The sequence below is a fragment of the Pogona vitticeps genome, chromosome 6 (assembly GCF_051106095.1).
Source record: "Pogona vitticeps strain Pit_001003342236 chromosome 6, PviZW2.1, whole genome shotgun sequence".
NCBI lineage: Eukaryota > Metazoa > Chordata > Lepidosauria > Squamata > Agamidae > Pogona > Pogona vitticeps.
Genome location: NC_135788.1, coordinates 95,363,074 through 95,386,603, shown reverse-complemented (window position 1 = coordinate 95,386,603; position 23,530 = coordinate 95,363,074). Strand labels below are relative to the sequence as shown.

Below are 23,530 nucleotides of genomic sequence, written 5' to 3'. Positions count from 1 at the left end.
ACGTGCAGCTGCAGAGTATCCCTCCCAGGTAAACAATTTGCACATGCTGCTAAAATTGTGGATTTTTTTTCATGCAATTCATCTTATGCCTGTTGCACACCGATACTGTGCTTGGGTACAGCATTCCTCCTATGAATTATACAGATTCCTGGGTTTTAGAACTTGCTAGAAACTTTGGAACTTATTTCCCAAGGCTCACATGAGAGAAATTCTGTAAGACTACAAACACGGATTCTCCTGAAGGCACAAAGGTGGCTGCTCTCTGATCTATCAAAAATGGCTTAGAGGGAAATACACTAGAGGTCTGCAGAGCAGCCAATCAAGCAGGGATGACTACTTAATAGAAGCAACTTGATACAGTTCTCTAAGTGTTGTGTGTAGTGCAAAGAGAGCGGCTAGAGATAAATTTTTCTCTCTGCATGATAACACTAAAACTTGGCACCAGAACCAATAAAAATTGATTGGCAGCTGATTAAGGACTTAAAAATGGAAAGTGGTTCTTTTCACAATACATACTTAACTGATGGAATTGGCTGTCACTGGATGTGGTGCTGGCCACTGGTGTAATAAGGGGGATTAGTCCATTCATGGAGGACAGTTTTATGACTGCTTGTTAGCTAAATAGAGTCTCCAGGTTTAGAGGCACTAAAAAGCTGACGAGTAGATGTTGGGGGTCAACAAATAAGGGTGGGGGTGGCTATTGCTTTCATGACCTTTATGTGAAGGTCTCAGAAGCCTCTGGTTGGCCAATACTAAAGACAGAATGCTGGGCCAGATGGTCTAATCCAGCAAGGCCCTCATATTCTTAACAATTTGAGTAGGAAAGCAAAAGAACAGAAGAACAGAGTGTAACAAACAACAGGTGTCTAGACAGGATGTGTTTTAATGAATGTTGAAAGATATTTTTATAACAACTATAACAATTTCCCTGCCCTCCATTATACCCACTCATTCCTCTGAACTGTAAAGAAAAAAAAACATTTCAGACCTCTCCCTATGTTCAGTTCCAGGTATCACATTTTAAATCGGGACAGGGGCAAACTAAAGGAAAGCCATGGAAAGATGTTTCCCAGTTCTAGGGGACATTTGGGCAACTATATACTTCAAACCATGCTTCCCTGTTTGGAACGGAGCTTTGTCTTTTCTGATGTGTTTTATCAGTGATGGGATGTCCTCTTAAATCAGAAGTGACTCTGGATAGTGTCTCCTTGAGTTTCCGTCCTCATTAACAAGCCCTTTAGAGTTTTCAGACTCAAATTCGGAAGGATCAATCCTGGAAGTGTGGAGTCTGTCTTGTTTTTTTTTTCCTGTAGAAATCAAGGACTGGGCTTGGGATAAGTGTAAGTGTTGGCATTGCCAAGTCTGCTTCAATGATTAGAATAAGAGGTTTATTATTTATGTGAGGTCAAATGGTTCATAAATACAGAAGATGCAAAGGATAGAGAGGATGGAACGTTCCCTGGCCTTCATTGCCATTGCCCTTACATCGAAGCATGTTCTTGATCTTGGGCTCTTGATGTGGCTCATCTGGACGAAGTTTTATACACTTGATACTGGTAGGATGGAGGATGTTTGCTGAGATGGGGGCCTTACAGCCTGCAACAATTTCTCCCAAAGATGGAATTTAAACGGGACTGTCAGTTTTTAACAGCAATTTTTGTAAACTTACAACAGTGAAGGCAGGCTTGGGTTTGGTGTTTCTCCTTGAGGCACTATTGAGAACATTCTCAATATTGAGAACATTTTAACTGGGAAGGCCCATCAGTGCGGGGGCTTTTGTTGGTGTATATAATGCGCTTCTTAAAAGGACCCACTGGGGCCATAAAAGAGAAGGAAGGCCTCAGCAGACAAAAAGAAATGACAAATAAATACTAAATACCATATTCATATGTTTCCTTAAAGATATCCCATGAACAGACCTTCACCGCTGCCCTGTCTGGGTGACGGGGTAGGGGTGAAGGTCTGCTCCCAGCTGGAAAGAAGAAAGATGGAGGAAGAGCAAAGAGGAGAGGTGGAAAGTAGCCACAGGGCCACAGAGGCAGCTGGGGGTGAGGAGGCTAGAGCAGGCCCAGCTAGACTGGCAGACGAGGAGAGTCTGGAGGAGCAAGAGGAGGCTCTATATGGGGAGGGAATCCCTGTTTATGCCCTGGACCTTTGGAGCAGGGACTTAATGGAGCTCCAATTCCCACATGGCAGGGGATGAGGAAGGATACCCCGTCAGCCTTGACTTGTGGCCTGGCACTGGTGGGGACATCTGCCTCCTTCTAACCACTTCAACCTGACTCACAAGTGGCAGATGTGGCATAAGGACCAGAATGACAGATTGTGACACCTCCAGGAGGGCTTGGGAGGACCAGTAGGCAAGGTAGCAGGCCACTGGTTCAAGCCATCCTTGAGGGGAGCAACCTTGTGGTCTGGATTTCTGGATGTTACTTGGGGCTAGTCCCAGTGGAGTTAATTAGAGGCTGAAAAAGAGACACAAAGGATCCCAGGTAAAGGAAGGGAACTGATCTGGGAGTGGGGGGAAGAGATCAAAGGAAGGTGATGGGAAATTTGTCTTGAACGTGTCTGACCCAGCAATAAAGATTACTTCGAGTCCTACTCCAAGTCTGGAGCCCATGAAAGTCACAACTGTTGGGGTGTGCAGAGTTTGGTGTGAGAAAAAAAATCGAGTGTGGCCTTAATTAAAAATAATAACAAACTTCCTATTATTATGCAGTAGATAAAATTGATTCTGGCAGGTACCTACAGAGCAGATTGAACTTCAGTCTCCCTTAGCAAACCACCCCTTATTTGCTAGTTTACCTCAACTGGCACTCATTGATAACAATAAATTCTCTCAGAGACTCTGGTAATGAAAAAAGATAAAATGTTTCAGTTTACTCAAACATCATATTGTGTGGAAATATTAACTTGTTACATTACTAAATTTAACTACTTAATTTACTTCATTATTAGCTAACTAACTGGTTACATTGTTGACAGAACATTTCACTCTAACAGTTCACTTCTGACTCCATACACTGACAGAACTAATTGAAACTGATTGTTTAAAAAAAGGTAGGGAAAAAGAATCTGAGGTAGAGAGGAAAGCAACTGGCTGCTACTGAGTTGTGACAGCAACCCCAGTCCAGAAAGGTTCCCCCCCCCCGATAAAAAAACTTTTAAAGCCACCACATGAGTGTGCAATGTGGCCAACAACAGTCACTGACCCGAGCCAGCGTGGTGCACAATGGCTCACCTGACATCCTCCAGCTCATAGAAGACATTGCGAGATTCATCCTTGATCAAGATGGCAGTGTTGGGGGACTTAAGCATGCCCATTGTCAGTTTCTGAGGAAACATGTGGACGATGAGAGCGTGCAGAGTATCCATGCTGCTAATTTCATGGGTAATGTGTACTCGCCTTGTTTCATCCCCAAACTGTAGAAAAAGGATGCCTGAGGAAATGAAATATTTGGGGTGAGGAAGAGGTGGCATAAAGGAAACAAGTCAAGCGATACAGAACTCTGACGGAATCAACTAAAGCTCACTATGGGATTTCAGTTGTGCAAGACACTTGTTCAAATGTACCGTGTGTGTTTTATATTAATTTAAGACAGGGTTTTATATTAATTTTTGCTCCAAAAACATATTACGGCTTATTTTCAGGGGATTTTCCCCCCAGGTACAACAATCTACATTTACTTAAATACAGTCATGTCATCTTCTTCTGGTTGCTGCACAATGGGGTAGGGCTTATATTATGAGCATCCTGAAAAATCATACTAGGGCTTATTTTCAGGTTAGGTCTTATTTTAGGGGGGAACAGGGTAGTAGTGTGGAAATGCAGAATTATACAGTCCAAGTAATAGGCAGAAATATCCGCCTTCAAATGTTCATTCCATACTGACTGAAGTTCTTGGATGAATCTCATTTCTCTTTAAGGTACACTCAGTGGCTATCTGTAGTCTGTGCCAAGACTCTTAAATGCCCTTCCATGGGAATTACATGTCTGCTCACTTCTCCTTGAGTATCAAGATAAGTAAATACTTTTTCTGTTTTGCCAGGCATATGTGAGTAGCTAGAGAATTTACAAAGGCATTTAGATCTTCTCTGCAACTATTAGTTCAAAAAATTTTAATTAGGTTTTTGACAGTATGGCTCTTCTTCTAAAAAAAACTATCAGAGCTTTTGTAGTCTCAGAAGCTTGGTACCACGGCCTTCAGATTACAAGAGCTACAGGCTGCCTATTCAGCTAAGAAAACCATGTACTAGGTAGCAGGTACACTACATGACAGGCTTATAGTAAAATGGCAGCAAATGCCTATCAAGAATATTGCAATAGCAGTCCCACAAGGTTACTGCCAAGATCGACTGTCATAAAAAGAAGGTCTCTTCTGAACAATGCAGTATGTCTTTGCTAACTTGAGAACAGAGCTGGTGCAAGGCATTTTGCTGCCCAAGGGAAATGGCAAAATGGTGGCTGCCCGAAACTGCATAAGGATGACTACCGAACTGGCCACTGGCTCCTGCATCATCATTAATAACAGAACAGCATCTCCATCACCATTAAGCAAGCTAGTTTAGAGGGCACAAATCACATTGTGTGGTACTCATTGTTCAATTGTTCAAAAAAGAGCAATGCCTCGAAGAGAGGGAAATTAGGCAGGAAGCTGCCGCTGCTGCCTCCCAAAATCTGCTGCCAAGGGGCAAAAGCACATGGACAAGCTGTTTTGCCATTAGGAGGAATCAGGAGATGATAATATGTTGTTCCTGCAGGGTAGTTCGTTGGCCTGTTTGCATAATCAACGTGAAAACAGCCCAGTGTTTCCTCCCAATGACCTATCACTGAATCAAAAAATAATAATAATTCTAAACTGCAAACTCGTACAAGATGCTAGAGCATAACTGAAAGTTCTATATTGCTTCCCTACCTTGTGGAGTTTCTGAACTAGACCCTGTTTTACCTAATTCTGCCTAATTGTAGGGCTGCCCCTGCCTGAGAAACAAAGGAGTTTACCAGGTGATCGAAGTTTTGTTTGGCTGGTGGAACGAGACAGAGGCAAACTTTGCCGGAAACGGTTCATCCTGTTGAACCCCATGGGCAGCTCGGCTTCAGACATGGTTTCCAGAGACTCAGCTGAAGCAAATGAAAGTTTAGCTTGGTCGGCCAGGCCCGGTTGTGAACCCTGCGTGTGCCGGGAACTTCGAGTCTGAAAGGGAAAAAGATAAATGTGGTTACATTCAGGATATATATATATAATTCCTTGGGAGTTCCAAGATGAGGCTTTTATTCCTCTGCTTTGTCCACAGAATTTGATGAAGTCCCGTTACCATTGCCTTCTTTTTGCAACCCTCCTTTGATTTCCCTCTGCTGCTTCTCCCTTTTTTTCTTTCTTTCCACAAACAAATCTTACAAGCAGGGAAAGATAAGATGGCCAAACAATGTATTTTGTTGTGCAGTCAGGAACCATTTATCTGCAAGCATATTTATGTGATTCTAAGGAGACTTAAAGGGTTATGAAGTGCAAAGGAAGAGTACCTCCCCCAAAGTATTTTTCCACAAGAAAATTTTGGCAAAAAAATCAACATTCAAAATTATCTGTTCTAATCTCTGATTTTGCAGATAAAGATCAGAATATAGATTCTAATTTAGATTTCTTGACCATCACTTCATAATTACCATGTTTCCCCGAAAATAAGACAGGGTCTTATATTAATTTTTGCTCCAAAAGCCTCATTAGGGCTTATTTTCAGGGGATGTTTTATTTTTTTCAAACATGTACAACAATCTACATTTATTCAAGTACAGTCATGTCATCTTCTTCCGGTTGCTGCACAATGGTGGAGGGCGGGATATCACTTAACTAGGCCTTATTTTTGGGGTAGGGATTATATTACGAGCATCCCGAAAAATCATACTAGGGCTTATTTTCAGGTTAGGTCTTATTTTCGGGGTAATAGGGTAAGTAATGATTAATTTCAGCCTGTGAGGCTTCACATTAACAGCACGCCTATTCAATTCTAGTGCATTGCTTTAACAAGAACTCGGACTATATTAAAGGTGGCTTTTGCATCCAGCAACGGAGGTTGTTGCCATTTTCAAAATACAAATAGCTTTCATGCTTCCCACAACATCTGAAGAAAAAAAGGATCCTCCATTAAAGTTCTGACAAGATGCACATTTATATAATCAGATGACTACTGTATTAAAAGACAGTTTAGTACAGTGGTGCCTCGACTTACGAACATCCCTACGTACGACCATTTCGAGTTACAACCAGCTCCAGCCACAAAATTTTGCTTCTACTTGCAACCGGAGCTTCCACTTACAAACAGAAAAAGGCAGGGGGAAAAGGGGGGAAATTCTAATTTCTAACTGTAGGTGGCGGCGAGGCTGCTTCTTTGTAGCTCTTTCGCCACAGCACTTAGATAAGTGGTCAGACAACAGGGGTAAATTACCCCAAATGGGGTAAAAATTAAAATCTTGGGGGTAATGAGGATGCAACCCTAACCCCCTTCCCTCCTCCTCCTCCTCCTCCTCCTCTGCCCGGAGAGGGGGTCCCCGGCTGCCCAATTGCCCCCTTCCCACCCCCTTCTCTGGCCCAGCTGCAACCGAGCCCCAGCTGATAGTGGCTGGTGACAGGCCCTGGCTGGCAGCACACAGCAGCCGAGGTGGCGGTGGGGCCAGCCATGGCAGAGGGTGAGGCCGGAGTGAGTGGCCGGAGCGCCCCAGCCAGGAGGAGCCTGTCCTTCCAGTGCCTGAAGAGGCGCATCGCGGTGGAGGGGGGAGGGCGTGGCCATGACAGCAGGCCGGACCAGGCTCAGCCTCCTGGCACCGGGCTGTTGCCGCGCCATGCCCCATTCCCAAAGGAGCCCATCGGGCTGCAATGGCACTCACCTGGCCGCGCGGCTTCCTTCGGCGCTGCCTCCGTGCCGGCCGGGCCTAGCAGAGCCTCTCGCCCTCCATGCAGCAGCTGTCACGCTGCTTCAACAGTGAGGCCTGCGGGAGCCCTGACGCTGAAGCCCGATGCAGCTGCCCTGGCGAGCAGCTGCCAGTGCCAGTGCCGGAGCAGGAGGCAGTGTCGGGCACCCCAGTGGGCGAATCACCTGCTGGTCTTTGATGGCTGCCTAGGCCCCGCCAGCGGAGAAAGGGAGCCACCCTTGTGGGGCCAAGGACTGAGCACGGCCCCGCCAGGTCGAGGAGGAGGAGGAGGCAGTCCAGGCGGCATTCAACTGGCCGTGTGTGACCGAGATCCTTCCTTTCAAATCAACGGGGGAATGTCGGCATATTTAAATTTTTTAGGGGGTAAAAGGTAAAAAAGTTCCCTGACCCCTGAGTTAGAGAGTGTACATGGAGGAGGCTTGGGACTGCCTCCTTCTGCTTCTGAATGAGTGAGTGTGTGTGTTTGCAGGGAGGCTTTGGGCTGCCTGGTAAGGTAAGGTACTGTTTTCAGCTTTTTAAAAACTGTTCTGGGTGTTTTTGCAGTGTGGCTTTGAGCTGGGGGGGGTTATGTTTCTGTGCTGTGATGGGTCTTGGGGGGGTTGTTTGGTTTTTGCTTTTTTCCACCATTTCCAATGGGTCTTGGGGGGGTTTGTTGCTTTTTGGAGTGTTTTTTCCCATTTCTGATACGTCTTGGGGTTTGTTTGTTTTTTTTTAATTCCCCATTTCCAATGGGTTTTGGGGGTTTTGTTGCTTTTTGGTTTTTTCCCCCCATTTCCGATGCATCTTGGAGGTTGTTTGTTTTTTGGCTTCCCCCCATTTCCAATGGGTCTTGGGGGGTTGGTTGCTATTTGGGGTTTTTCCCCATTTCGGATGGGTTCTACATGCTTCCTTTGCTTTGTCCTTTGTTTTCTTTGCATTTCTGACCTGCCCCCCTTGTTCTCTGTGCATTTCCAATGGGTCTTGCACACTTGATTGCTTTCCTTCCCCCCCCCCCTTTGGCCGGAAGGGATTAATCGTGTTCCCAATGAGTCTTGCAGGGATTTTTTTTGTGCGTGATTTTTTTCTTCAGCCGGAACGGATTAATTGCATTTTAATGCATTCCTATGGGAAATGGTGTTTCGACCTACAACCATTTCAAGTTACGTCCATCTTCTGGAACGGATTATGGTCGTTAAGTCGAGGCACCACTGTAATTAAGCCATGCTACATCTTGTGATAGAGGATTCCACAATTTGGTTGTACATTATGGTCTAACTATGTCCAATTCTAAATCCCTAAGGGGCAGAAGAGCAGGCCTGCACCCCCTCCCATTCAGTCTCTCAATTTCCAGTGTACTCAAGATTGATTGTCCCTTAAAACCACCATTTGTCTGTGGGGAACAGACTGTGATGTGCAGATCTGTTTACTAGCAAGCAACCCAGCCTGCCATTTCTATAGTCTTTATTGAAAAATCTCTCTAAAGCCTAATTGAAGTGGTGAGAGATGTTGCAGAGGAACTGAGTAGTTCTCTAAGGGCAACGACAGACATACATCAAAAAGAGGCTCTCAGCACTCTGAAAGCACTTTCCTTTGAACATGTGTATGAAGCACAGCAGTGCATTTAATGCTATTGTGCTGTGAGCACTGGCTGACTGCTCAAATGCTGTCTTGCTCTGTCTCTCTCTCTCTTACTTCTCCTGTTCAGGGATAAAGCACTAAGAGTCTTTCGCCTGAAAGGAAAAGCATCTGTCCTGCTTGGCTGCAGGATATTTTGGTTGCTTCTAGACTGTAGACTCTCCAGATTCCACCAATCAGAAAACATTATTCTCTTCCTCTCTTTAATAGACTTTTTTGGTAGGAGGCTGAGAAGCAGTGAGAAAACTTGGGAGGGCTACATCTGGATGCCAGTAGATGAGGTAGGGAAATTGCATAATGAATCCTTTCCAAGAAACCCCATTTGAGTCAAATTAGATGATATATTTAGCATGTTTTCAGAAGAGGTATTCATTGAAGTAGCGAAAGTCATAGCACATGATTTTCCACACCTGCATATTTTGCCTCTAGTTTGTTTTGTTTTCGCCCTGTGACCTGATGGGTGACTAAACTGAAGGGTTAATTTGAAAATCTGATTGCTGAAACATGCATCTCACAGGAAATCCTGTTACAGGAGAGAAAGCAGATTATTCATAGCATATGACTTCACTAGCAGCAGGCAGTGAGCTAACCTCTGCTGCCAATGGTCGGGCTTCATTAGAATGATCCAATCTAACATAACTATTCACATGGAAATGGCTCCTGCCATTATAGTGAAGTGGCTTAATAAGCAAGGTACTTCAGGATATTGGTGAATTAATCATTTACCCTACTCAGCAGAGGGCAGGGAAAGTTAATTTTTTTCCCTGAAGAGATACTATTGCTGATGTGCTGATTATACTTTTTAAAAAAGTTAAGAAATTGCCTACAGCCAAAGCCAGCAGCATGGATTCAACTGTGGGCAATTTTTCAACCAGTTGTTTAAAGCAACTGTTTTTTGTTCCAGTCTGGCTGCTTCCAGATCTGTTACCCTGTTTGTTCTTTTGTCCCAAACAAGTTCAGGTTCTTTGGAGGCATGCACAATCAGAGTACAGTGGGGTCTTGACTTGAGAACTTAATCCGTATTGGAAGACGGTTCTCAAGTCAAAAAGTTCTCAGGTCAAATCTGCATTTCCCATAGGAATGCATTGAAAACCATTTGATCCGTATATGCTCTTTTCCGTCCATAGAAACTAATGGGAAGCTGCTATTCCGCCTTCAACCACTACAGGGGGATATTTTGTTTCTTTTTTTTTCTTAGGTCAAGAAAGGTTCAGGGAAGGCAGGGAAAATGCAGTCCAGGCAGTACAGTACCAGGCAGTCCGAAGACTGTCTCCCAATCCACTCTCTAAACGCTGGGAGGAGTGAGGAAGCAGACAGGCACCCTTTTCACTGGCCAACAGTTAACTGAAAGTTCAAATTTTGCACTTTCCCTGCCTCCCACGTGGTTTTTTTCAGTTCTTAACTCAAATCTAAGTATGTAAGTCAAGTCAATATTTTCCTATGAGAGCGGTTCTTAAGTCAAAATGTTCTTAACTCAAGCCGTTCTTAAGTCAAGACCCCACTGTAGTTCTGACATCAGCTCTGATATCATGTGTGACAGCATTCTCGATATGCAGCAGGGCTGCCTTTCACAGCTTCTGTAAACTGAGGTGCTATATAGAGTGTTCTCCCCAGCACCACTGCCTTGCCCCCACTTTATGCCTGGCAGGATCAGTGTAACAAACACCCTGTTTTACCCTGCAATAAAACAAAGACCAAATGGCTCTAAACTCTCCTTCATACTCTGCAGATTTGTCTTCATGTCGGGAAGAAATCGAGACCCTTTTCTTTACAAATGGAAGCCTCCACTATGAAACTGAGAGCAGTTGACAAATTCTGGGCTACAAACAGCATCAAAAATGGGAAGGACATGAAAGGGGAAAAAATGGAGGCAACATGTTATGGTATAGGAACACAACTCATATGGATTACATAGGAACATAACTACAGGTATGATCACTTGGAGTGAATAAATTCAGATCTACTGGGAAAAGGGATCATGATTCCAAGCCACATCAATCCAAGCCACACAACTTGTGTGGATAGCACCAAAGTACTCTATCACTAGTGCAGAAGCATCCCTCCCCATGTAAAAGAGGTGGACTTCCATACCATAGATCAAAGCTTGTGCTTGGGGATAATGTGATGTTCTTGGTACTTATTTTCCACGGTTCCAATGATAACACCAGGGAAAGCTACTGTAGCAAGTAGCAACTCAGAACTTTGGAACAACCTTGGAAAATACAGGGAACTACCTATTCACTAACCTGGAGAAACATCCCTGGAAGACATAAAGTCTATCATCATTCTGGAAACGAAGCAGCAATACGGTTTGCTATTTCATAAAGCAGGTGGAAATAGGCATAAATTCCCAAATAATAAAAATGGTAATATGCCACAAGTCACATTTCACATCAATGACCATATATCCTCTCAGATCAAATGTGCCATTTGCACTAATGGTTACAAGGAGGTAAGCATCACTATATGCAATGTATTGAAAAAACACATCACTTCAGCAAATGACTTTGCTCTGGGCCAGTTTCTGCTGTTATCACAATCAAAGAGGTAAACTCTACCCGGACTTACCTTTTGCAGCCTGCTAGGGTGTGAGTGTTGCATGCGCTGTAGTGCTAGAATTGCTGGGAAGCTATTGATCAAAACCAGAAGATCTAGCTTTCAGTCTCAAACACTTAACAGATCGTGGCCTCCCTGAAGTGACAATTTGGTCAGGGCTCCTTCATTCTACCCCTGCCCCACTGCATAGAAAGATTGACTCCCCCCCCCCCAAAAAAAGAATTCCCAGGTTTTTCTGTGCAAAAGAGTGAGTATGAGTGCATTGTGTGGTCTTTTTAAAATTTATAACAGCAGCATTCAAACGTTTGACTGTCAACCTGCAGCCCAAGTTGAAACAGTCTCCTTAAAAGCTTGATTCTATTCACCATAGAGATTGACTGTCTGTGTTGGCAGATTCTGACAGGACCATTTTCTTTTCACAGAAGGACTTCCACGAAGGAAACCACAAGGGACAGGCTGCACCAGGAGGCAAATTCCAAATCTAAAGATCTGCATCTAAACTCTACATTCTAAACGAAGCCTCACTTCCTCCTTGACACAACTCCTATAGGAATCCATGTGGATTTTGGATTCGGATGCAGAATTAGAATTGTTTAAGATGGAGAAGGCTGACCCACTCCAGCTTTAAACTGAAACCTCAAACTTCGTTGCTTGTTTACTTGTTTGTTTTTGAAAAGACTCTTCCTGGCTTCTGGTCCATACTTTTGGTCCAATAGTCTTCTTTGATACATTTAAAAAAATACAGGACATTTATAAGCAGGATGATATTTTATGAGCCCATTATTTTGCCAGCTACTCAGGTGTAGAAATTGGTATTACGAGGGGATGCTGATAAGTATGGAGCCTTTCCCAGAAAACATTGAGCTAGAAGCTGTAACTGCCACACTATTCTACATATTCCCCCAGGAAATCAATGCACTTGTGACATCTGTCCTGCAGCTTTTTCTTGTTGTTTAGTCATTAAGTCATGTCTGACTCTTCATGACCCCATGGACCAGAGCATGCCAGGCCCTCCTGTCTTTCACTGCCTCCTGGAGTTGGGTCAAAATCATGTTGGTAGCTTCAATGACACTGTCCATCCATCTCATCCTCTGCCGTCCCCTTCTCCTCTTGCCTTCACACTTTCTCAACATCAGGGTCTTTTCCAGGGAGTCTTCTCTTCTCCTTATACATAGCTTTAAGTAAAACTGCACTCTTGGGCCATAGTTGCTTTTTAAAATTGGCACTGAAACTCAACTTTGAAATCACTGGAAGGTGATGGGGTGCACAGTAGAATTCAGTTTTATAGTAAGCACTATTATTTGTATTTTTTCTGTTTTAAAAATAATAATAATATGAACTAAAAAAATGAAATCACTGGAAGGTGAAGGTGCAAAATGTCTACATGGTACAACAGCTAAACAGATTATGTGTCTGCACATTTCAGGGGAGCTGGCACTAAAACTCTTTAACTTTCCTAATTACAGTATTTACCGTATGTATTCATACACCCTTTGGACAAAGAACTCTCTACACTCCCAGCCCCAGTGGTGTTCTCTATTCCTCCTCCTTCTCTGTAACAACAGCTTTTGGGATTTACGCTTTAGCAACCTATTCTTACAGCAAAAGTTGCTTTTTTGGATTATACCTTCAGAATATTCCTGCCACTGTGGCCAGCAGCTTTTGTAAGGTCTTTTTAGCAATGTAACCAGATTAGTATTTTATTGTGCAATTTCCCTCCTACTTCACTCAACACAGTTTGCAAGAGATCCTACCGTCCTTTCCCACCACTATTTCTCCTATCTTGTTTGTTTTTTTTACCACAGAAAACTGACCAAGCAGAGGGAGAAAAAGTAGACAGCTATACAATGTCTTTTGATCTGGTAGCATTCCGAAATTCCTGTCTGAAACCACCTCTTTATTCCAGCCTGTTTCAGAGCTGTTAATATTGACTAACTGGGCCATACTAATAAAGTGCAGTTTCTAATTAAACTCAGCTGAAGGAAATTAGATTCTCACCTCCCTAAGATTGTTTGGGCCATTTCCTTAACTATAATAATTACTGTATGTGCTGTCAAGTCAGTTCAAACAAATGGTGAAACTTTCCAGGATTTTCTAGGTGTACAGAATTCAGATATTCTCTTCTTCTTGAGTGCTTTGGGACTGTTCAATTTGCCCAAGGCTACGCAGGCTAGCTCTTCTTTATTTTCTCTATTATATATTACTTGATGCGCAGAAGAGGCTGTATAGGGCTGGTGCATTATTTCCTATGTAGGCACAGAGCTGCTAGATTTTCATAATGTAATGGCAACTCAGACTGTCAGATCATTCTCTCTCTTCCCACCAGGTGCTTTTAAAACTGGTAAATTATTTAAATACTGAGCGAATAACAGTCTCACAAAGCAGCATTTTAAAACATTCAGTCATTGGAATGGCAAGATTATACACAAAGTCCTTTGCCATGCATTAAAAACTATATACATGTTTGTTTATTCTTTTCCCTCATTACAAATAAAACAGATGTAGTACATTAAAGAGGGGGAAAGGAGGGGAGGCGAAAAGCAGTCAGAGCAGACTTGTCGAAGCTTGGATTGCATTACGAAGCACACTGAACAACATTATTTCTTTTTGAGGGAACACTACAGTGGGGTCTCTACTTAAGAACGTCCCTACTTAAGAACAATCCAACTTAAGAACAGCTCCATTTGCTAAATTTTGCTTCTACTTGAGAACAGAAATCCAAGATAAGAACAGGAAAAAAAAACCTTTCCTGCTCTTTTTTTAACCTTAGGTCATCTTAGGTTAAAAAAAATTCTCCCCCTAGTGGTAGAGTATGTATTAACCAGCTTTGCATTAGTTCCTATGGGAACTAATGCTTCAATGTACGAACGCACCTCTACATAACAAAAAAACAGCCAGAACGGATTAATTGGTTTTCAGTCCATTCCTATGGGAAATTTTGCTTCAACTTAAGAACGTTTCAACTTAAGAACATCATTCCAAAACGGATTAAGTTCTTAAGTAGAGGTTCCACTGTAGTTTCTATGGATGGAAAAGAGCAGATACTGATTAAATGGTTTTCAATGCATTCCTATGGGAAATGCAGATTCAACATAAGAACTTTTCAACTTGAGAACCACCTTCCAATACGGATTAAGTTCTTAAGTAGAGACCCCACTGTACTTGACTTTGGCATGTTGTCTTCCAGTTCTACCAGTCTGCTGAGCCACCTTTGCTCCTGGTTTATAAGAGATCCCTTGGATTCCATCCTCTTGGGAGAAAAGCAGGATATAAAATATATCAATTACATTACACTGGAATTAAACTTTACCCAAAGCATGTTCCTGCAAAAACAAAACAGCAGCTGCCCCCCTCCATTTTCAACCTTGCCTCTCAATTTTAAGTGCACTATACTTTGGTTTGTGTTTTCAAAACATCAAAAGTTTCCTAGAGGAATTGGAGAACTTCATCTGGTCTTCATTATTTCACGTTTGCAAGATCAATGTTCTGGGCAGAACACAGATAGTCTTCAAGCTTCACAGTTAGCCAGATTTTGTGATATAATTCTCAGCTCAAAAATGGCATGCAAACATTTATATACTAGGGAAAATTTAGTTTAAAATTTATGTTGAGAACAGTGCACCAAAATACAAAAATCAGTAAAGGATATTTCCAAAATGTGTTTATAAGAGAAGGATGCACACAAAACACACACTACATTAGGAAATAAATGCACACTCTTGTTCATCCTTTAAAATTTGAGAATGATGCAGAAATTGGACAGAAGGGACATGTGACTGAATATGTAAATAAATTACATGGAACAGAGCACCAGGATATGTACAACAGTGCTTAATCATGTCATCAAGCAGTACTAAATATCACAGAAGAGGAGAAAATGAAGAATTTGGCTGATGTTCTCAGCAGAAGCCGCAGCACCTGCAGGTGGGCGGGGTAATTGACGTGTGGTTGTAACATTAGCAGCAGCCCATCCCCTGAAAAATTAGGACCCTTGTGTTGCTTCAAATGGCACCATGACCCCAAGTTCATACACCCAATAGCTCCCTCTCTTCACTCTTGCCTAGAAATGAGCACGAATCACCCCAGTTTGGTGGTGCATGCTGGTTCATTTTTTTGCCAAACGGGTGTTTGGTGCTTCAAAGCCCTCCTCTGGCAGGCACCTACAGTGGTGCCTCGCTTAATGATTACCTCATTAAACGATGAATCCACTTTACGATGAGGTTTTTGTGATCGCAATAGCGATTGCAAAATGATGTTTAGATAGGGAAATTTCACTTGACGATGATCAGTTCCCTGCTTTGGGAACCGATTTTTCGCTAGACAATGATTTTAAAACCGCTGATCGGCAGCTTTAAAATGGCCGCCCGCTGTGCAAAATGGCTCCCCACTGTGATTTAGGACGGATTCCTCGCTTTACAGGCACCGAACATGGCCACCCCTATGGAGGATCTTCGCTGGATGCTGAGGTATTTAGCCCATTGCAACGCATTGAACTGGTTTTCAATGCATTTCAATGGGCTTTTTCATTTCGCTTGACGAGTATTTCACTTAACAGCAATTTCAATGGAACAAATTATCCTCATCAAGCGAGGCACCACTGTACTTGGAGGGAGTGGCCTGCCTTCCCTGCCCCACTACCCCAGGGTACTGCCAGGAGGCAGGTCTTTGAAGTCCTGAACACCTGTTCAGCCTGTAAACAAACCAGCACAAACTGCCGAATCAGCAGTTCGTGCCTGCTCTTGGCTTTGCATTACTGATGCTGTGCACATGGAAACACACTCACACTGAGCATGCTGACCCTGGTCCCAAATAGGAATGGGTGGAGATGGGTGTTTTAAGGTACAGTATCATACACAGAATAATTTTCAAAAAAAGATAAAATCAAACAAATCTTCTGCAGGGTTATCTGCTATTCGGTTTGCCTCCTCACTATGAGTCCTGGGCAAGTACAGCAATTCCCTGACACTTCTGCCAGCCTCCCATGATTTGGAGATCCCCTGCTTTAGCATTCATAAGGTGTATATTTGGCTTATTTTAATTCCATATCCAGAAATGTGTGAATACAACAAATGTGTTTGCAAGCACACCTATTACACAGGTATATTTGTCTTCGAGACATGCTTAGCTAGCTTTGAGTTTGTCAAATTTGCTTTTGTGTAATGTATGAAATAGCCCTAGGCATATCTTACATTTCTCTACAGTGTGTCAATAGATAAAAATGTTCAACGTGGCTAGAGTTGAAGATCGTATCAACACGAAGCCTGTGAGAAATGTTGGGCAAATCACTGTCTCAATGTATACCAGAAGAAAGGCTGCTAGTGCTAATAATTAAAAGCCACTGTGCAGTTATTTTATCTTTTTATCCTTAGTGTGTTTTCTGGGAACAAAGGAAATGCAATAAATAATGGGAAGACCTAGGACTGTTACAAATTGAAGACAACATCATCTCTCCCCACCGTGGTAAAATTCCATAAATATGGTAAGGTGATTGAATCATAAAAGCCTCATTTGGAGGTCCCCTCAGCCCCTGCTTACAGAACAGATTTAAAACCAATGTAGTGAGGTGGGAAAGACCCCCCCCCACCAAACAACCTATAAAATATGCATTGCAATAAAAAGTACGATCCACAAGAGGTTTGTGAGCTCATGCCCAAATTACACTCAGTTCTCTAAGCATCATGAAGCTATTTCCCCATACTTAAAGAGCACTAAACTGAAACAACATCCTTTGTGATACAAGGAGGTACAGTCCTCAGTATAATGGGTGGAGTTGTTATTGCTAGAAAAGGTCTCCCAGCTTTATTCCAAACACATACCACTGGCCATTAGGCTTCTGTCTGCATCTTTCAAATCGCAGTAACCCTTCAGGGGCCTCCATAGATATCTTTATCAATTCATTCTCATGGCACCTTTATGACACCCTTGAATATGCCATTTCTCATGCCTGAATGTAGCCCAAAGCCACTTGTTACAGCTACTCAAGCACTGGAAATATATCCCAACGTAAGTGTTGGAAAGGAAACAATTCAATACCCAGAAAATACAATGTTTGTTTTGCTTTAACATGCACGCACATGCATGCATACACAGTAGAGACTCTTTCAAGTCGATAAATTCTGGTGTAGAACAATCAACTCCCGAGGTAAGCAAGTTGGAATGGTGAGATGTGGTAGAAATAAGTTTTAAAAGGAAGAAAGATGGTGGAAAGAAATCAATACTAAAATGATAACAGCCATAATTATCATTTAAATGAAGCATTAATTGGAGACTTTAATTAATCCTGTGGGGTGGCATAGAAAGCATTCTCTCCATAAATAATTGACCATAAAATTGGCAGTAATTTGTTTCCTTCTTTCTTAAACATTTTTGGCAACACAGAGCTTTGAAATTCTCCAGGTTTCTGGAAACAGCTTGTTGTAGGTGTCTGAAAACAACAAAGCCACATCACCGGGTATAAGCTTGTACTTTGTGAGAAATATATATTACTAAATATTAGATTATATAGCTTCAACCATTATAACTAAGGTGTTGTTCTGACAAGGAAGGCCTATTTCAACTTGCATGATCCAGAAAGATCTTTCTGATGTCATTTTGTTACAACATGATTCCCTGAGTGGTTTGGGCGCAAATTTTCTGCACGCTAAGGCCTATATACTTAAGGTTATTGAGAATATGCATTCAAACTAGTGCCACCACACAAAGCTGGCTTTGTACAATACATGAAAGGAACGAAATTAGCTCAGTTCACACACAAAGTCTATGGTACATAGGTTAGATATTCTCAAATTGCAACATGAGATGGGCTTATATATATACACCTTAAGTGTATTTACTCTAGTGCATGTTATTGGTTTAATGAGTGACGGAGAAAGGCTCAAGGTGTTACTTCTGAGTTCCCGGAAGACATTGTAAAAACATTTCATCATTAGTGCCAGGAAAAAGGTGTACTATGAAGAGGTGCTCATTCAGCAATACTTGGTATGAGAGCTGAAGTGCTAGAAATACATCAACAATGCCCTATTATCATCTGTGAAATCATCATCATCATATGCCATTAAGTCAATTCTGACTTACGATGACCCTTTTCTGGATTTTCTAGGTAGAGGGTACTCTGAAGTGGTTTACCACCCCCTTCTTCTGGGGGTATCCTGGGAGTCTGCAGTTTGCCTACGGCCACACAGGCTGGCTCCTGTCCCTGGAGGCACACTGGAGAATCCAACTCTGCAGCCAGACACCTAACTCACTGGGCAAAATACTGAAGGCTATATTCCTTCTGGTAGAAGCTGAATGACCAAGATACTGGAGGCAGCAGATATGGCAAGGTAGGATTCAAAATATGGTGCTGTGTGAGGCACAAAATCAAATCTCATCTCTCCCTCACAGATTAAAACAAGGAACAATCCAAAATCCCTCTTGCATATTCCTGTTTACATCAATTAGGTTTGTGCATGAAGTTTTATTTGTTTCATTACATTTTTATTCCACCTAACTAGTGGTGAAGCCACTACTCTAGGCGGCTAATACAATTTTCCAAATAAATTTCATCCCATGGGTCGTACAATTGTATCTCACTCTGCTGCATCTAAAAGTGCTTAAAACCTAATAACTGGCTGCCTCGTTTTCCTTCACTATGAGCTGCCTCTACCATCAAAGGATAAACACAGCCACAGTGTACTATTTACTTGTGCTTTCAGAGGGTGCGGCTTTCTCATTTAATGCTGGACTGGCGCTCACTAGAAAAACAAACCCACTGAACTTGAAAGAATTTAGGTTACCTATTAAAAATGAAAGGGGCATTAATTTCCATGGGTCTATTCTGTATATTGTATTACTCAATCAAGAATCATCCTACACAGTTTTGTTCTCTAAACCCCTTGGAAAGCGCATTCTTTCTTTATTTGTATATGAGCATTGGACAATTTCGTTATAGGTGTATATAAAATGTAAGTAAAATTCAAACAGATTAAAATACTAACATGATTAAGATTATTTTTGACCAGAAGCAGGATAATTCAATAGTGCTATCTTGGCCATTTACTAGACCTTCCTTTGAACATGTGGTAGAGCATAAACACAATAAATGCTGCATTGACTGAATTTCTCTAGATTCACATAAATCTGTTCTGTATCCAAGTAGCCCCATTTTACAGTACTTGATTATTCTTTAATCTGCCTACTTCGTTGCGAAGTCTATTAAGTGACTTCCAGATGGTCCAACTAGAATCTTGTCCTAATGGGAGACACTCTTTGTCCTTCATCCATTTAGCAAGGCATGTTGTTTTTGCTCTTCATAGATTAGGCTAGGCTCTTCCGGTTTAATATTCAGAGCTCAATTTTACCAGTTATTCAGGGAGTTGGTGTCCAAAAAGGTACTGTATTACCCTATTTCATTTATTATTTCACATACTTCTGGAGGGGCAATGCCAGCCAGATAATGGACTTTTTCAGTGGGAGTAGGTTTGAGGCAGCCAGTAATATGATTAATTAAGAACAACATCAACTTTTTTTGGCATGTGCTGATTTATGCCATACAGCACTAGAATAATCTGCTGCACAGTAGCAGAGGGACAAAGCTGTTGTTCTTACTGTTGTGGGTGTGCACCCCAGTCTGACCCAGCTAGTTTCCTAAGCATGTTATTTCTGCTGGCAACTTTCTGCCTGGTGTTTAGACAAAATTTTTTTTGGTAGGTCAAGGTTCGATCCAGAGTGACACCCAAATACTTTGAGGTAGGGCAATGTTCCAAAATCTTGCTTTCCCAGCTAACCTGGAGCTTCCTCTCTGCTTCTTTAAGTGTGTTTTTAAGGTGTTTGGTTTCAGCTTTTTGCTTTTATAATACAGTATAAAGAAATATCTAATTGCAGAAGTGCTCAATGGACTCAAAGATTTTCCCCTGGACTGTCAAGGCAAGATCATCGGTGAAGAGGAAAGTGCACTGAAATCTCATATATATCCTTCTCTTTTTTAAAAAAAAATCCAGATATTTAAATTTATGCACTCCCCATGGGCACTTTGTCTCCAATCATCAAACCATCTTCAAGATTATGTCTGAGCAACTGTCTCTGAATTCGAGACAAAGCTTTGCCAGTCTACATCAGATGAGCAATCTGTTTTTCTCCTCCTCCCCCCATAACTTGCTTCATTGTGGTGGGGTATTGACAATGATTGGAGCAAAAAGGCGAGGAGGAAAGCTGATACAGCTATATTTTGACAATGGTATGGGATTTTTCAGCCAAATAGCTGCCGTTGCTATGCTCTCAACTTGGTTGCTAAGGGGTTTGGCACATGTGCATGTTAGAATGCCTGGGTAGCTGACTTGAAGTATCTTCTCAAATCAGTGAAGGTTAATCTTTCAAAGAAATGACATTGTTCATTTTTATCAGGTAGAACTGCAGAATAGAATAAGCCTTAATTTATGCCAAATTCAACATAAATTAAGACTCAGGACTTGAATGTTTCTCCCCCCCCCCGCCTCCTGGTATCAGCTACAGAGAACACCTTTACAGGATATTGATGAGGTCCCTTCTCAGGTTACTTCAACGATGTGGGAATTGCTTCTCTGTGGTTATCCCACACTGCTGCAGTAAGCACTATATAACTAGAACATGGGGGCAAGACAAATCTTGCGTGTTTCTCATGTCTGATTTCCCCCTTTCTTCTAATTTAGTTGATCAGGCCACAACTAACCTTCCTTGCTACTTGGGGTCATCACACTTCCAAGTAGGGCTTCAAGGAAATTAATGAGCAATCAGTTATTAGCTGCTGAACAACATAACTCTGCTCTAAGCTTGACATATCAGTGATGTTTGTACCTGAGGCTATGCAATTGTAAAAATAATTAACTTCAAATTTCAGAAGCTTCTACCCCCTTCAATGAATGTATCCTCTTTCCTTAACTGAGTATTAATTTCCTTAATATTCATTAAGCATTCTGCCTTGCTCATTCTTGGCACCTAAGAGAGATGCCTCCCCCCATGTTCAATTAAGCAGTGATAGTGATTTAGAAAAATCCACCCAGAACCAGATAAACTCTTGGGGCACATAATGGTATATTGTAGATAGTCCATTATTAGGACAGGGAACTCCTTAGCTGCTGAAAATAACTACTGTATGTGCACATCAAGACCTTTTCTCACTTAGCAGAATCCGCAAGTTCATAGAATAATTGAGATGGAAGAGGACTATAAGGCCATCGAGTCCAACCCCCTGCTCAATGAAATAATGCAAATCAAAGCAGACCTGACAGATGGTTGTCCAATTTTCTCTTGAATGCCTTCAGCGTTAGGTTGTTTTGTTTGGTGACTTAACCACAGGATTCTGTAATCTTCTCAGAAATGATCAGAAATATCTTTTTCCAACATTGACATGTCTTGCTTTCAGCTCTCATCAGGTTCTCTATTTCTTGCCTGTTTTAAAACTTGGTTGGGCAGATGAATGGAGTTTCGAATAGCAATAACTACTGTACTATTTGGGAGGGACATTACTTGCCACTTATTTTTAAAACTTTAAAAGCATGATTACATTATTTAAATTAATGCTGTCATATTACATACTAAGAAAAGCCTATTATATATATATATCTTAAAAAGCTCTAGGTGGGGTGATTCACATAGCGGCCCCAACATTAGGACAATCTGAAAACAGCTGATCGTCGGGTTTCAAAATGGCCGCCCCCTGTGCCAAATGGCTCCCCACTGTTTTTAGGAGGCATTTTTCGCTTTACAGGCACCGGAAAATGGCCGCCCTATGGAGGATCTTCACTGGATGATTAGGTATTTAGCCCATTGGAACGCATTGAACCCATTTTCAATGCATTTCAATAGTTTTTTTATTTTCGCTTGACGAGGATTTCGTTCTACAGCAATTTTGCTGGAACAGATTATCCTTGCCAAGCGAGGCACCACTGTATGTGAAAGGCCTATCTGTATATATTTGTGCTACGTATCTCACAATGGCATCACATTGTACACAAGAGAAAAATACAATATTAAGATCAAGCCAGCTTTTTGAAAAACACATCTTAACTATATTACAAGTCTAATCTGGTTTAACAGTCATTCTGTTGCCACAGGGAACAAAGGCAACTATAATATTATGAGGAAAGAGCCTTTGAAATTTTATTTGACTAGTTATTGGAACCCAAGAGTCTGCTGGAAGCCATGATGGGCAAGCACAGAAAGTTAACTTGCAGTTTGGATCCCCCCTCCACCAAATATTTCAGCACTTGATTCTGAAAAGTTATGTTTCAAACTATGTGTCCTGCAAAACTCTCAGAGATTGCAGAGTAAGACTGATAAGAGTATGCATCCAGCTGTTGGTGGGCTGTGCTCTTTGCCTTTCTCCATACTGCATGACTCCTATTAACACAAGAAGAAGAGGAGGAGGAGGGTTCTGACATGGTGATACTTTCCAGGGTTTTCTAGGTATAGTCTATTCAGAAGTTGTTTAACATTCCCTTCTTCTGGGGGCACCCTGGGACTCCCAAGGCTACACAGGCTAACTCTTCTCTTGAGACACATAGTGAGGAAAGAAATTCCCAGATCAGGTATCCAATTCATTGAGCTATCCAGCCAGCTCCAGAATATATAATAGAACATGTTTGTGTGTGTGTGTGTGTGTGTGTGTGTGTGTGTGTGTGTGTGTGTGTGTGTGTGTGTGTGTGTGTGCGCGTGTGCGTGTGCGTGTGCGTGTGTGTGTGTGTGTGTGCGTGTGTAAGACAGTAACAATGTGTATACAATATGAAAAACAAAAGCAAAATATATTCAATGCATTAAGGTACAACAATCCATTTTAAAACCCCAGCTCAGCAGCCAGGGTCTTTGCCTGCTTGCAGAAGAACAGTAAAGATCGGGCCAGTCTAATCTTCTGTGGGAGAGAATTCCAAAGTCCGGGAGCAGCAACAAAGATGGCCCTCTCCTATTTCCCCACCAAATGCACCTGTGAAGTCAGTCGGACTGAGAGAAAGGCCTCTCCTGATGATCCTAACACTTGAGCAGGCTCATGTTTGTTTGCAATAATCATTTAAAACTGTTTGGTTTTTCCCAAATTTTAACTTTTAAACTGTTATCTACGTAACACTAGAAACATCCTAGATTATTTCAAAGAGCTATAAAGAAAGGTTATTGTTATTTTAGTAGTAGTGAATACCAGTGCAAAGGAAGAAGCAAAGGTATTCACTCCCATACTTTGCCTCTTTATATACATATTGCTCTATGTTCTCAAGACACCCAGCAATGTTTAGAAAGGACCTGAAAATGTTTATACAATAAAATTTGAAAACCAAAAAGCAATCAAGAAAGAGAGGTGGGGAAGAGAAGGAGAGAGAGAAAACACAGCAATAACAAAAACAACAAAAGGAGCGGGTGAGGGGGCTGAATAAAATGTGCTGGGTTTGTTCACAAAAAGATTGGATCTATTTGAGATTAGCAACAACA

The 23,530-nt window shown here is 41.9% G+C and overlaps 1 protein-coding gene across 26 annotated transcripts in view; it reads right to left on the bottom strand.

The window, feature by feature from the left end:
- SRCIN1 (SRC kinase signaling inhibitor 1) overlaps nt 1-23,530 on the bottom strand; it is a 310,186-nt gene that overhangs the window by 53,991 nt on the left and 232,665 nt on the right. For all 26 annotated transcript variants that reach the window (XM_078377916.1, XM_078377919.1, XM_078377927.1 and 23 more), the window contains 2 exons: nt 5,003-5,195; nt 3,242-3,440 (listed from right to left, as the gene is read on the bottom strand). In XM_078377916.1, the coding sequence (XP_078234042.1) occupies nt 3,242-3,440; nt 5,003-5,195 (392 nt within the window). The remainder of the gene's footprint in view (nt 1-3,241; nt 3,441-5,002; nt 5,196-23,530) is intronic.